This window comes from Astyanax mexicanus, chromosome 15 (genome assembly GCF_023375975.1).
Source record: "Astyanax mexicanus isolate ESR-SI-001 chromosome 15, AstMex3_surface, whole genome shotgun sequence".
Classification (NCBI taxonomy): Eukaryota; Metazoa; Chordata; class Actinopteri; order Characiformes; family Acestrorhamphidae; genus Astyanax; species Astyanax mexicanus.
Genome location: NC_064422.1, coordinates 32318934 through 32331254, shown reverse-complemented (window position 1 = coordinate 32331254; position 12321 = coordinate 32318934). Strand labels below are relative to the sequence as shown.

At 39.4% G+C, this 12321-nt stretch overlaps 1 protein-coding gene across 3 annotated transcripts in view; it reads right to left on the bottom strand.

The window, feature by feature from the left end:
- Positions 1-418: 418 nt before the first annotated feature.
- Positions 419-12321, bottom strand: part of LOC103040384 (dynamin binding protein) — a 66504-nt gene continuing 54601 nt past the window's right edge. For 2 of the 3 annotated variants that reach the window (XM_022668955.2, XM_049464348.1), the window contains 12 exons: positions 11805-11904; positions 11535-11682; positions 8898-8915; positions 7427-7626; positions 7180-7310; positions 6976-7080; positions 6256-6387; positions 5649-5981; positions 4704-4883; positions 4149-4347; positions 3110-3777; positions 419-1631 (listed from right to left, as the gene is read on the bottom strand). In XM_022668955.2, coding sequence (XP_022524676.2) covers positions 1446-1631; positions 3110-3777; positions 4149-4347; positions 4704-4883; positions 5649-5981; positions 6256-6387; positions 6976-7080; positions 7180-7310; positions 7427-7626; positions 8898-8915; positions 11535-11682; positions 11805-11904 — 2400 coding nt within the window. In that variant the 3' untranslated portion in view covers positions 419-1445. The remainder of the gene's footprint in view (positions 1632-3109; positions 3778-4148; positions 4348-4703; positions 4884-5648; positions 5982-6255; positions 6388-6975; positions 7081-7179; positions 7311-7426; positions 7627-8897; positions 8916-11534; positions 11683-11804; positions 11905-12321) is intronic. The other variant, XM_049464347.1, reaches the window with a different exon arrangement.

Sequence of the window (12321 nt, the reverse complement as noted above, 5' to 3'; positions counted from 1 at the left end):
CTCAACATTTAATGAATTATATGGGTCTTGCTAAGACATTCTGAGTTCAGTAAGAGTTCAAACCTCTAGGTGAACGGCTGTGTTGCAAGGTCATCATGTTTACTCTGTAACAGGAATCTGATCTCGCCTTTAGTAAAGCATTACTCACTTCTCTTACACTGGATATTAAACTGCACATTAAAACTGTATACGTTTATTAACCCCATTTATTCCAAGTGCAAAAAACAGTTGCCAAATTAACATTGTTTTAAAAAGTAAAAAAAATGTTACTATATTTCAAATGTGTGTCTATGATTACATAATAATCAAACAGTCACTCCTAGTTGTAGAGCGTATAACTGTGTATAAGACTAATAGATGTGAATTTGATTAGACTGCATTGAATTAAAGGAAAAAAAATACACAGATAACACACACATTTAAATGTTTCATCATTTTTTATTCAAAGGAATAGATTGCTTGACACTGGAAAACAGAAATACATGTTGTTTTATACAGCATGAGAGATTATTATATGATAGAAGGAGAATTATAAACAGTATCTGAAGGTGGGAAACACAGGAAGGCCTTCTGGGGTCTAGGTTGTACCAGTGGTTGAACTCTCAATCAGTATTGGTCAAACCCCAAGATTGTTCTAGCTCTTAAAAAGTCATTCACAGGAGAGTGTATCAAAAAATAACAACTCATTCAAAAAGTGAAAAAAGCAGACAACACAAGTATCGTACTTTATAAAAGATGCATCACATTCCATTCAGCTTCTCAGGAAGTTAAATAATTTTCAGTAGAGTCTTGTTGTTCTGAATGCTGTGAAGAATCAACACTTCATTGTTAACTGTGTTCACATGGATTAATAAGGAGCAGGTGAAGGATGGGTGTGTCTGTCTCGAGGTGCATTATGATTGGCAAACAACCAAGGCTAGATGTCTCCAACACACCACACTCAAACCACTGCTTTAACCTCCATCAGAACATGCACTCTTTCTCTCCGCATCCAATGACTTGTTCACGCCAGTGTCAGGTAAAACCACTTAGAATACCATTTAAGCGCTACCACTGTACTGCTCCCATTCAACCACTTAGAGTAGTCATTAAGAAACCCATGCTGTCACAGTCCATCTCATTTCCTTCTCCAAAACCATAACACAGTGCCTAACCATTCCATAAGAGCCACAAGGAAGAGGTTTAGGGTTATAGTTTGGAACAGAATGCAAAAAAATCTAAAAGTCATAAATACAGTCATGGAGAATCACATTCCCTTCTGATCAGCAGCAATGACCGGTTTCAAAACAATTCTGTTCTCTTTCACCACATCAATCCATCTCCCATTCAGTAAAGGCACAGTAAAGTCCTTCCTTCAGTGTGTCTCCTCCTCAGCTGAGCTTATTTAGTGGTGGGCTCTGGTGCCTGGAGTGCTCTCTGAATCTCCTTGCATGAATACTCAGTGCTCAGGTGTACTCAGACTTGCGGATGTAGTTGGATGGGACGTAGCCCCTCTTCCCTCCAGCCTCTCCGAGCCACCATTCCTGATTTCCATTCATGTCCTGAAACTCCAGAATTCGTACTTTCTGGTTGGCCGAGATGCTCAGTTCATTTACGCATCTTGCACTGAATGAATACAGAGCGTAATATATCTGCAAAAGAAACAGAAACAAAGAAATATGTTATTAAATGTATAAAACGTTATTGATGGGTCACAGTAAAACTATTTTTCGCTATTTAAAACCAGCTTTTACTTTTATGACATTTCATGACAAATGGACTAGTAGAAATGGTCCAATACATACAACTTTGTTAGAATTAACTCCAGGATGACGGATTGATTACAAAAATATATGTGGTGTTGCTTAACCTGCTTTAATGCACTGCAAAGATGGCTGTGACTAATGAAAACGGGGGCTGTGTCCCAAACCATACACTGCCAAACTAAATAGTGTGTTTAAAACAGTGAGCCATCGAAAGAACTGAATTCATTAATGTAGAAAGTAAAGTATAGAAGTGTGCGTTGTGGGACATAGACATGTTTTACTTCAAAGAACAGCTGCAGCTATAACTCCTATGCTAGAGCACCTGAAGCACAAGCATCTTCATCTTCATCATTTTTATAACAAAAGCCGATAAAAAAAAGAGCAGGAAACACAAGTATTGTACTTTATAAAAGATGCATCACATTTCATTCAGACAGACAGAGCATCATTGTGACCTTTTTAGTCATCTGTCTAGCAATTTTTAGTCTAGCAAGTTACAGTTTTATGACTTAATTTCATGTAAAGTCATAGTGGTTAGAAAAATGGATTAATCAGAAAAATAATAATTTGATTACCGTATTTTTCGGACTATAAGGCGCACTTAAAAACTTTTAATCTTCACAAAAATTGACAGTGCGTCTTATAATACGGTGCGCCTTTTGTATGGATTTTACTCGTCAGGTTGTAGGGAGCAGTAAACACACACTCCGTGCAGCGTTATAGAGAGTTTCAGTGCTATACAGAGTCCAGAGCCGTGCAGCTCCGAGGCTGAGCAGCAATAGCATTAGCTAGATGCTAACCGCTAAGCTAGCTAGCTTATTCACTGAGATCAGTATTATCTAAATTTTACTCGTCAGGTTGTAAGGAGCAGTAAACACACACTCCGTGCAGCGTTATACAGAGTTTCAGTGCTATACAGAGTCCAGAGCCGTGCAGCTCCGAGGCTGGAGCAGCAAATAGCATTAGCTAGCTTATTCACTGTTCAGAGATCAGTATTATCTAAATTTTACCCGTCAGGTGTAAGGAGCAGTAAACACACACTCCGTGCAGAGCCGTGCCGCTCCGAGGCTGGTGGGGGAAGGGAAACATGGCGCCACCCCTGTTCACTTTGATATAGGCACCCTTTCTAGTGTCACTTAACGCGCCTTATAATGCGATGCGCCCTATGTATGGAAAAATAGCAGAAAATAGGCGTTCTTTGATAGTGCGTCTTATAATACGGTGCGCCTTATAGTCCGAAAAATACGGTAATCAATAAATATATATATATATATTTTTTTAAGAGCAGCTCTAGTTAAAGAGTGAATAACAGTGTATAAACAGAATAAATCCAAAAACAACAACACCCCATTAATGAAGCATACCTGATGGCCATCCAGCTCTGGGTCAGGATCAGGCTCTATGTGCTCTGTATCAGCAGGGTAGTGAGGCTTCCTCGTCTGCAGTGAATAGTCCCCATTCTTTCTCTGCTGAGAACTAGAGGCTGTGTACCTCTGAGACTGCTCATGTCTAGATTTCCAAGTGGAGGAGCAAGAGTCTGTCTCTGAAGAGTCTGAGAGGTCTCTGCGACTGGGTGGAGTAGTGTCATTGGATCCAGAGGAATCTTTATCATTCATTAGATTTTGGTATATAGGCTCTGAGTAGTCCCTGTGATTTGCAGCATTGTGATAGGCTGTCTCAGACAGTTCTCTGTGATTGGAAGAACTCCTGTAGGATAAGTCAAGGGAATCCCTCTGACTTGTGGGGGGGCAGTTAGATGTAGGAGTGTCTCGGTGGGGGTTCCTACGGGTGAGGGTGGAGTCCTGAGTGGGGCGTGGGGATGTGTGGGTTGAGGGTGCAGCTGTGGAGAAGCTGACGGTGGATGTCTCCTGGTTAAATGTCAGAGTGCTGTTGCTGTTCTGCCGTGAAAATACAGGGGAGGAGCCGCCATAGCCGGACTCGTTGGAGGACTGGCTCTCGATGGAGACATCTGATTGGCTTCTGCGTGGATTATAGGGCTTTAAGAAGGAACTGTAAACAAAGCCCTTTGTGGCTGTGGAAAAGAACATTGAAAAAGTGTTATTAAAAAATACATTTTACTCCATTTTTTACCAAATTAGGAAGGCCAATTACCCAGTCCATGTTCATATGAATTCTCCCCTACCACTAGAAATATCCCCAACTCTTTTTAAACTGCTGCTAATGCAGCTTCTCTGGGCAGTCAGCATGTTTTGAGACAAATGTCAGACCCCCAGCTCAGAAAATGCAGCCAATTGTGCTCTCTTAAACTTCGACTCCTGATTACAAGCTGCACATTTCAGGATTCTAACCAGTGCTGCTCGGATCACACGGCACCTCAGTCCACTGGACCACTCAGAACCTCGAGTGACTGATTATTGAGCCTTTCTAAATTTAAATACTTACCACCATTGTCTATGAGCCAGCGGTTCTGGCTTCCCATGGGGTCCTGCTGTTTGATGACTCCCACAATGTCACCCTCTAATATGGAAACATCCAGGTCCTGTGCTGCATTGAAGTTCCTCTCAGCCTGGAAGAGTTTCTCAGGGCCGTAACGAGCCAGTAGCCCTGCCCGGTGATCATCTGTCTGCAGCACATAATTTGGCTATATACAGAAAAATACAAAATAATAACAATGTTCAGAATCTTATTAAGATAATCTCTTACGATTCATCACATATTAGTTTGTATACAGTACACAATACATCTTTAAATCAAGGACAGGGCAAATCTAAGGGTTGGAGTCCAGCAGAGGTTTGTGATATCCCTGTTCTAACACACCTACTGAACCTGGTGATTAATAGGTAAGTTGATAAGCTGTGTTGATAGTTAATACAGGTGTTTAAGCAAAAAAAAAAAAAACACAGAACTACGCAGGAATCCAGTCCTGGAGGACCTAATCCCAGCTCTGCTGTAATGCAATATGCCTGGGATGAATTGTTAAAAACGAGTGATACTCACAGGGCCCTGCATATGCTTCTTGGAGGTTTGTTTCTCTAGGGTTTTCTTTTCAAAAGGCTTGCGGGAGGTGGGCAGGTTCTCAGGGAAGAAGCTGAAGCTTTGTAGCAGCTGCAGTACTCGACCATGCTCCTCCTGAAACAGTGACACCAGGGTCCCCTCTGTGCCCCCCAAACCGGACAGCTGAGAGAGACATGGTGAAAATGATAATGATGATTTAGTTATGTTATGAATGCATATGTATGACAGAAACAGCATGTGTAACAGCAGTGTAGTGTTATACTCATTGTAAAGGGCTAGGATAATAATGTTAGTCGAGGTAACTTAGCATTTATTTGTTTACTATAAGACTGGCTGCCTTTCTCTGTGTGGATATTAAATCACATCTGATTTACTGTCACTTTTATATGTTGTAAAGGCGTGCAATACCAGTGCCACTGTGTGATGAGCTTTCTGCTACAGCACGAATGTTCTTTTCAACTCCAAAACTTAAAGTTATCTAGTTTAACCCATCTCTCTCTTTTCCCTCCTTTACCTATATTTCTAACGTCTTTTTGTCTCGTCTCACTTGATGTATTCCTTGTTTAAAGGTAAAAGCCCTATGCAAATTTTTTTTGCAGAATCTGCTTTAAACAGCATAACGTTGGAAAGTCATTTTAAATATTTAAAAATTCAAGTTTCAATACAGCTGCTGCTTGATATCTTTTATATTTTATTCATTTATATAGATAACTGAATGTCACGGCTTAAGGCAACAACTTGTAACTACACTACTATTGCAGCTCCAAAGCAAAAGTAAATTAGAAAACCCAAGACATCACACTTGTCTTGCTTTTTTGACTAAATCTGAAGCTATTTCCTTCAAATTCATCTTTATCACACCAACTCTAACAGTCTATGCCTCTGCACCAATCTTTTATAAAATCTCTGTTCCCACCAGTTCCTCACCTGTAGCAGAGGAGTGAGTTCTCCCAGTGTGAGGCGGATGAAGTCTTTCTGGGCCTGGGCGAATCCCCGCACACAGCTGGTGAAAAGCTCCTCGGCAGCGTAGTGAAACTTGGGCAGCTCATCGAGCAGCTGGGCGTTCAGGGCCTCGTAGTTGTTCCGCGCCACCTGCAGCTCCTCCTGCACGCGCTTGTCCTTCAGCCGATCAGCTCGCTCCTTACAGTTATCATAGTCGAGGAGCTTGTCGAAGCGTTTCTGGATCAGTTTGTGTGGCCCAGCAAACATGGACAGCAGCTGCGTCAGGGGAGAGATGACCAGTGTCTCTGTCCTCTCCTTCTGCTCACGGACACAGAGACATGCACAGGCGTTTAGAGCAGGCAGGTAACCACAAAAAATGCATGTAATTGTATTCCAAAATATATTTTTTCAGAATATGTTACATATCCTAAACAGATTGCAATATAAAAATGAACAGCATATTTCTTTATCTGGGACTGTCCCTTATTTGAGTAAATAAATAGTAAAACTATTATTACGACAGCAGATTCTACTTTGCATTTAAATAGTGATATAAGTGATAGTGTACAGATTTGAAGTGTCCAGAACTCACAAATTGAGTGAACTGCTTATCACTGATACAGCGGTGGGCTCTCTGGAAACGTTCGGGGTCCAGCTGCTGCTGCCGCTCTGTGTAGATGTCACAGAAACTGATGGCAGACAGCACCTTCACTGAAGCCGACTCCTGCAGGGCAATATCGACAAGCGTCAGATAAAGATTCTGATTCACTGCACACTCAGAAAACAATAAAAAAGTGCTACAAAGTGTATTTTGAACAATGCCATAGGAGAACCCACTTTGTGAAAGAAAGCTTTGAAAAAGAGCTTTTAAATTGTAAAATAATCTTATCAAATTATCCCATTAAATGGTATCAACAATCTCTAGCCCCAGACAATGTCCCCACAGTAGACAGGTTTTGTAATATGTCTATCCAGCATTGTTAGCTGGATTAATTATGATTTTCTAAGGCTTCATAAGAACAAGACCTAAATAATTAAATAATTGCAGCAAAGTGTCAAAGGGTGAACCAAAACATGAAATGGTGAAAAAGGTATGCCTTTATGAATAACGATCACATGAATAACTTTACCAAAACTTTTTTTTTTTGCAATTCTTCTATGGAATCACTAAAAACATATATTTTTAGTGCACTGAAATAATAAAGTCATAATTTGTAATCTTGAACTAGACCTTTAAAGCATGCATTGAAACATCTATATAATATGTAATTTCCCCTATTTTTATGACTTTTAGCTGAGAGAGAATTCATACCCTTATGTGTTGTAGGTAGAGGGAGATGTCTCTTATGAAGGATTTGATCAATCTCTCCTGGAGTCTGAATCGCTTCTCTGCATCATCAAACGCTTCATCCTTTATCTGAGGAAGTACAAGAGAAAATGATCAGTAACAACACACAATCCTGGATTTTGGTGGGCTGTCAGCATGTGATGTAGAGTAGTAATAAACTAAATATACCTGTGGTGAAATTCCAGTTAAGTGTTTGAGATGGCTGCTCACTCGGTTGGATTTTTTGATGATGGAGTGCATGCTCAGTTTGGAAATCTTGTCAATGAGCCGGTCCTCATCGCCTTTGCGGTACTTCACCACTATAAACAACAGAGGGCGCACTGCGGTTAGAAATACGTGTGACTGCAGGACATGCAGTATGCCCAACAAATGATGAAAGAAAATGAGAAAACACAAAAATAAACTTCATATATACCAAGATCCTTTCTCCTCTTGTACTCGTTTATGTTGCCGTTGATCTCCTTAACCGAAAGCACAGCATCTTCCAGCTGTTTTCTGTCATGATGGGACTGTGGTGTGGCATTCAGGAGCTCCATAAGCAGAAGTGGATAGCGCATCACTCTCTGCACCGGCTTTATCAGGAACGAACCCAGATTAATGTAGTTTGTTTTCCCCCTGAGAAAGAGAGAGAAAGTGTGTTTAATTAGATATAGTACACACTCACTCACTCACAAGTTCACACAGACAAGATATTACCTCCTAATCATAATTCTTTTAAAATGGACCATGACTGTGCCATTTTTTTCATTCATCAATCAGTAAATGTCTATCACATTTCACAATGACAAACCTAATAACATATAAGGTCAACAAAAGATACTAACAGGAGGGGACATGTAAATCATTTGTAATTTCTGATTGATGGAATGCACACAGTCCATTTTGGAGATTAGCAACTTTTAAACTGTCATTAAATTGTTTTAGAAAGGTACAACAAATAAAAAAAATAGAACAATTAAAATGTAATAATAATAATATTAAATATGGGAATTCATTTTACAAGTCTTTTTGTTACACAGATAAAATCAAATCTGCAACAACATAAGCAGCAGAAAAGCCAAATGGCTTGCAATTTGCTTAGAGCCAATGTTAATGTCTTTAAATAATAATCACCAGATAGCATTATGTCAGTTGCCAGCAATAAATAAAAACAACCAGCTGAAGAACTGAAAGAAAATGGTACACCTGGTCGCGTTATGTGATTAGTATCTGGACTGTATCTGGATCAGTTTTTAGTCTGGCTTAAATGTAATTGTTTATCAGTTCAGCATCTTCCTGTGCTGTGCTAAAGAAGGTTATTTTCTCAAAATTCTCAATTTTACATGCCAGCTAAGGCAAATCTTAGGCAGATTACTTTGACAAATAAACGGCTGCATGGGGAGGAGTTCTAATTGTACTGGGAGGAGTTCTGGAAGTCTGTATATATATATATATATAATATATTTGGTCAAATGCATCTTGGACCATCTCCTGAAGTGGTTTTAAAAGTGGTGTTTACACTTATATTTTAATGTGGCTCACCCTTATCCAGATATAATCCTGATACTCAAAAGATACTCATAAAGTGACCAGGTGTAAAAAGAGTCATAAAAACAAGCAAACTTTCCACTTGAGAGAGTAAATTCTGACTTGACAAATTATTGCAATAAAGAAATCTTGTTTTTTTTTTATCAAATATTTGTCGTTTAGAATTTGGAGATTTTAGTCAAGCCAGAATACAGCCCTTAAAAGGAAAGGCCAAAACAAGCAAACACGAACACAAAACTCTGAGAACACACTCCCCTTGGCCATACACATAAAAAAAAGAAAAAAGAGGTTATGAGGGTTAATGAATATCATGCATGTTGTCAGGCATTTCACATGCAGCTGCTTGGCTTTAGACTTACCACCCACGGTATATCGCTCTGTCAGGACGAGGGGAGAGAAAAGAGAGAGAGAGAGAGACAGTTCAACATGGATGATGCTAGGTTAAGGAACCTCTGGCTACATTTGAAAATCAGACATCATATAACTGATGGATTCGCTATGAGACACAGCAACAGCAGACATGAATATAAAGGAAGACTCAACTCCAGTACAGTTTTCACACTAATATCTGTCAGATGCATCTGTAGCATACTGTCAATTTTTCCAATTATACCGTAAAAAAGTGGAAAGGGAAAAATTGTAAATGACAATATAATAATAAATGCCACTAGGCAGTTGCTGATTACTGAAAAATAGGTTTACTGCAAAACATGCATTTTTAAACTGGTAATGATGTTTTACTAAATGTCTACATTGTGCTCTTTTAATCCATTCAGTAATCCTCTTATTGTCCTCTTCTGGTCAATACAGTTTGAAATAATTGGGCACCGGGCAGGAATTGACCCTAGACATAGCTATATATTTTATTTTTATTACTTTTAACCAAATGAATCCACCCACTCACACCCGCCCTGACACTTTTTTCGAACTGCTGCCAATACAGCATTACTAGGCAGCCAATACGCTTGGAGGAACGTGTTACATGACGATACTTCAGCCAGGCAGTATCACAATAGTGGGATGGGACGAGTGCACCATCCCACTCCCAAAAAGAAAGCATGGCCACTTGTGCTCTCTCTGGCTTCGGCTGCTGATGGCGAAGCAGCACTACCCAGGTTTTAAACGTAGTTGTCAGGTTTTAAACCACAGTGTCAGTGTCTTGGTCTGCTGAGCCGCTCCGGGCATGGCTGTTCCTTAAATAATTCTTCGCCAGCAGGAAGAATCTGTTGTAATATGTTACTACATGTTTTTGCCTGATTGCACACTGATACCAAAAGAAAATGTTTTAAAAAGTTTTTATAGAGTTTCAGCAACTGCTTAATGACTTTTAAATGAAGGGGTTTTCATGTGTAAATGATTGACCAAGAATGTAACGAACTACACAACACTGGGTCTAGGTAGAATGCTGGAGTATTTAAATTGGTTCTTTAAATAAGTTATTTTAAGACAGGTTTTGACCCTTCGAGGACTTTCAGTACTACTATAACATGACTGAAGGAAGCAAGCAAAAAAGTAAAAACAACAATCAAAAAAAGACCTGCATTAATAAGCTCTCTGTTGCTGAGGCAACGTATTGTGGCAGCGACCCACTTTAAGAGAACAGTAAGTCTGTAGTGGGCTCCTGCTGGCCCTGCTAAGCTCTCCCACCGAGGGAAAAAAAAATGAAATGTCAGTTTCCTCTGGCCCAGAGTTCACTTCTCACGTGGCTCCCTCCTCTCTCACACGGTGCAAAAAGACCTCAGCGGGAACCAGAGCCAAGCCCTGCACTGATAACACACTCCCATTACACCAGGCCATCCAAACAAAAGCCCTGTCAGATCTAGCTTCCCCAAAATAAAGCTGAATTTTATATGGCACTAAGGTGAATGCAAGGAGATATATAAAGGTCCAAGTGTGCAAAACCACCAGCTATTAAGAACATTTTCCATTTGTCCTGTGAGCTTTGTTTAGAGTAATGTTAAACAATGCAATAATAACATGTTGTGCTGAAAACAGATAAAATGTGCTGGCTAGAGTTCTGACTGAAACACTGAGTGAAACCAGCGAGCTGGTGAAACTGGGAGAGTTACATTCTTTACTGGTTATGCTTTATGTCACATTGTGACGCTTTGTGATGAAGAAGGAGCCAAGATAAAAGAATAACTTTTTCAAGGGCTTTAGTTAGTTGCCTACAGATTTAGAGGAAAGTTCACAACATTAACAGGAAATATCAAATATTTCAAAGGTCATTAATGCTAAATACTGTCAATTAAAATAAAAGAGAGCAAGACGGACAGTTTCCTGTTTTTAAATTCCTCACATTTTTTGAGTCAACCACTTTTTAGCGTAATGAGGACGAATAAGAAACAAAATAAAAGTTAGATCTACCATTAACATTAGATCTGCCATTAGGAAGACCTACATGACCTAAACAACAGCATGGCAGTTTTCAGTGACAGCTAAACTATAATAAATAATCCAGCCTAGGAATGTGTTATAAATTATATTTTAACTTAAACATATCAAAACAACTGTGATAATGCCTCACAGAAAAAAATAACAAACAAATAACAGAAAACTCGAATTTCACTACCCATATGCAAGAACAGAGGAAGCACTTAACTGGAGGCAGAGCGAAATCGAGTGAGGGAGAGGTTCACACTGAACCCACACACCAAACTACTTCTTAGCCAAGCTCCAAAAAAAGGAGAAGCTTAAACTAATTTAGAATCTTAAAAACATATTCAGCAGCATTATCACACATCACATTTCAGTCCATATCATGCATCTCTAATCCAGGCACTATAGACTATTCTATATCACACGGTGGTTACACATTTTAATTAACCACAAAACAATGTTCAAAAATTCACCCATGTATGTTATATCTACTACTGTCAATGTTTTAAACCAATCCAAACATGCTCTGGTAATGACCGGTATCACTCCATGCAGTGAGCTGACTGTGTCTCCAAACGCAGTACAGAAACTTGCTTTAACTTTAATTTTAAACTAACCTGAGGTTCTCCAGGCATTCCAGCACATGCTTCTGAATGCTCTCATCTTTCTCATAGGTCTCCAGCAGGGAGATGGCATCATCATGATTCTGACAGTAAACCTTATACACCTCTTCCAGCTCTGATTTGAAGTCCAGGAACACTTGTCCTAGAAAACAGAAGACAGACATTTTTCAAACATTTGAAAAGCCGCAAGAAATGGACAAAAGATCATTAAACAAAGTACAAAATGTGTGACCAGTTTAGAACTGAGAAGTGTAATTTTCTTACCTATAGAGTCAGTGTCCTGAAGTGTCTCATTGAGCCGTTGGGAGAGATGAATTACGGAGTCGATGTTGCCAAAGAGACCATCGAAGTCGATATTCTGGACCTTTGTAATATACAGATATTATGGTTATAACAGAGAGCAAGAGAAATTCTAATAAAATTCCAGTGAACTAATCTTTAATCTTTTTGCATTCGTAATTACCATTAGAAAACATTAATTGTAATTAATTGTAACAAGAGAAGTTTTGTTTGGGAGTGCTAATATACACTGACATGCCACATATCAAGGAACAGAAAATAGTATGATCTCCCATGACTGTTGCCATGTTTGTACAGAAGTTAAGAATGCTGCACTGCCATGAGGGATATGTCTGATGCCTCCTGTAATAAATGTGGATGTGAATTTACCACAGTTCAGATTAGCACACACAATTATAGCTAGATGCCACTGATCATGATCATTACCACCCACTGCACTCTCTGTCCACTGTGGGTGGTAATGCTTTCTATAAGGTATTCT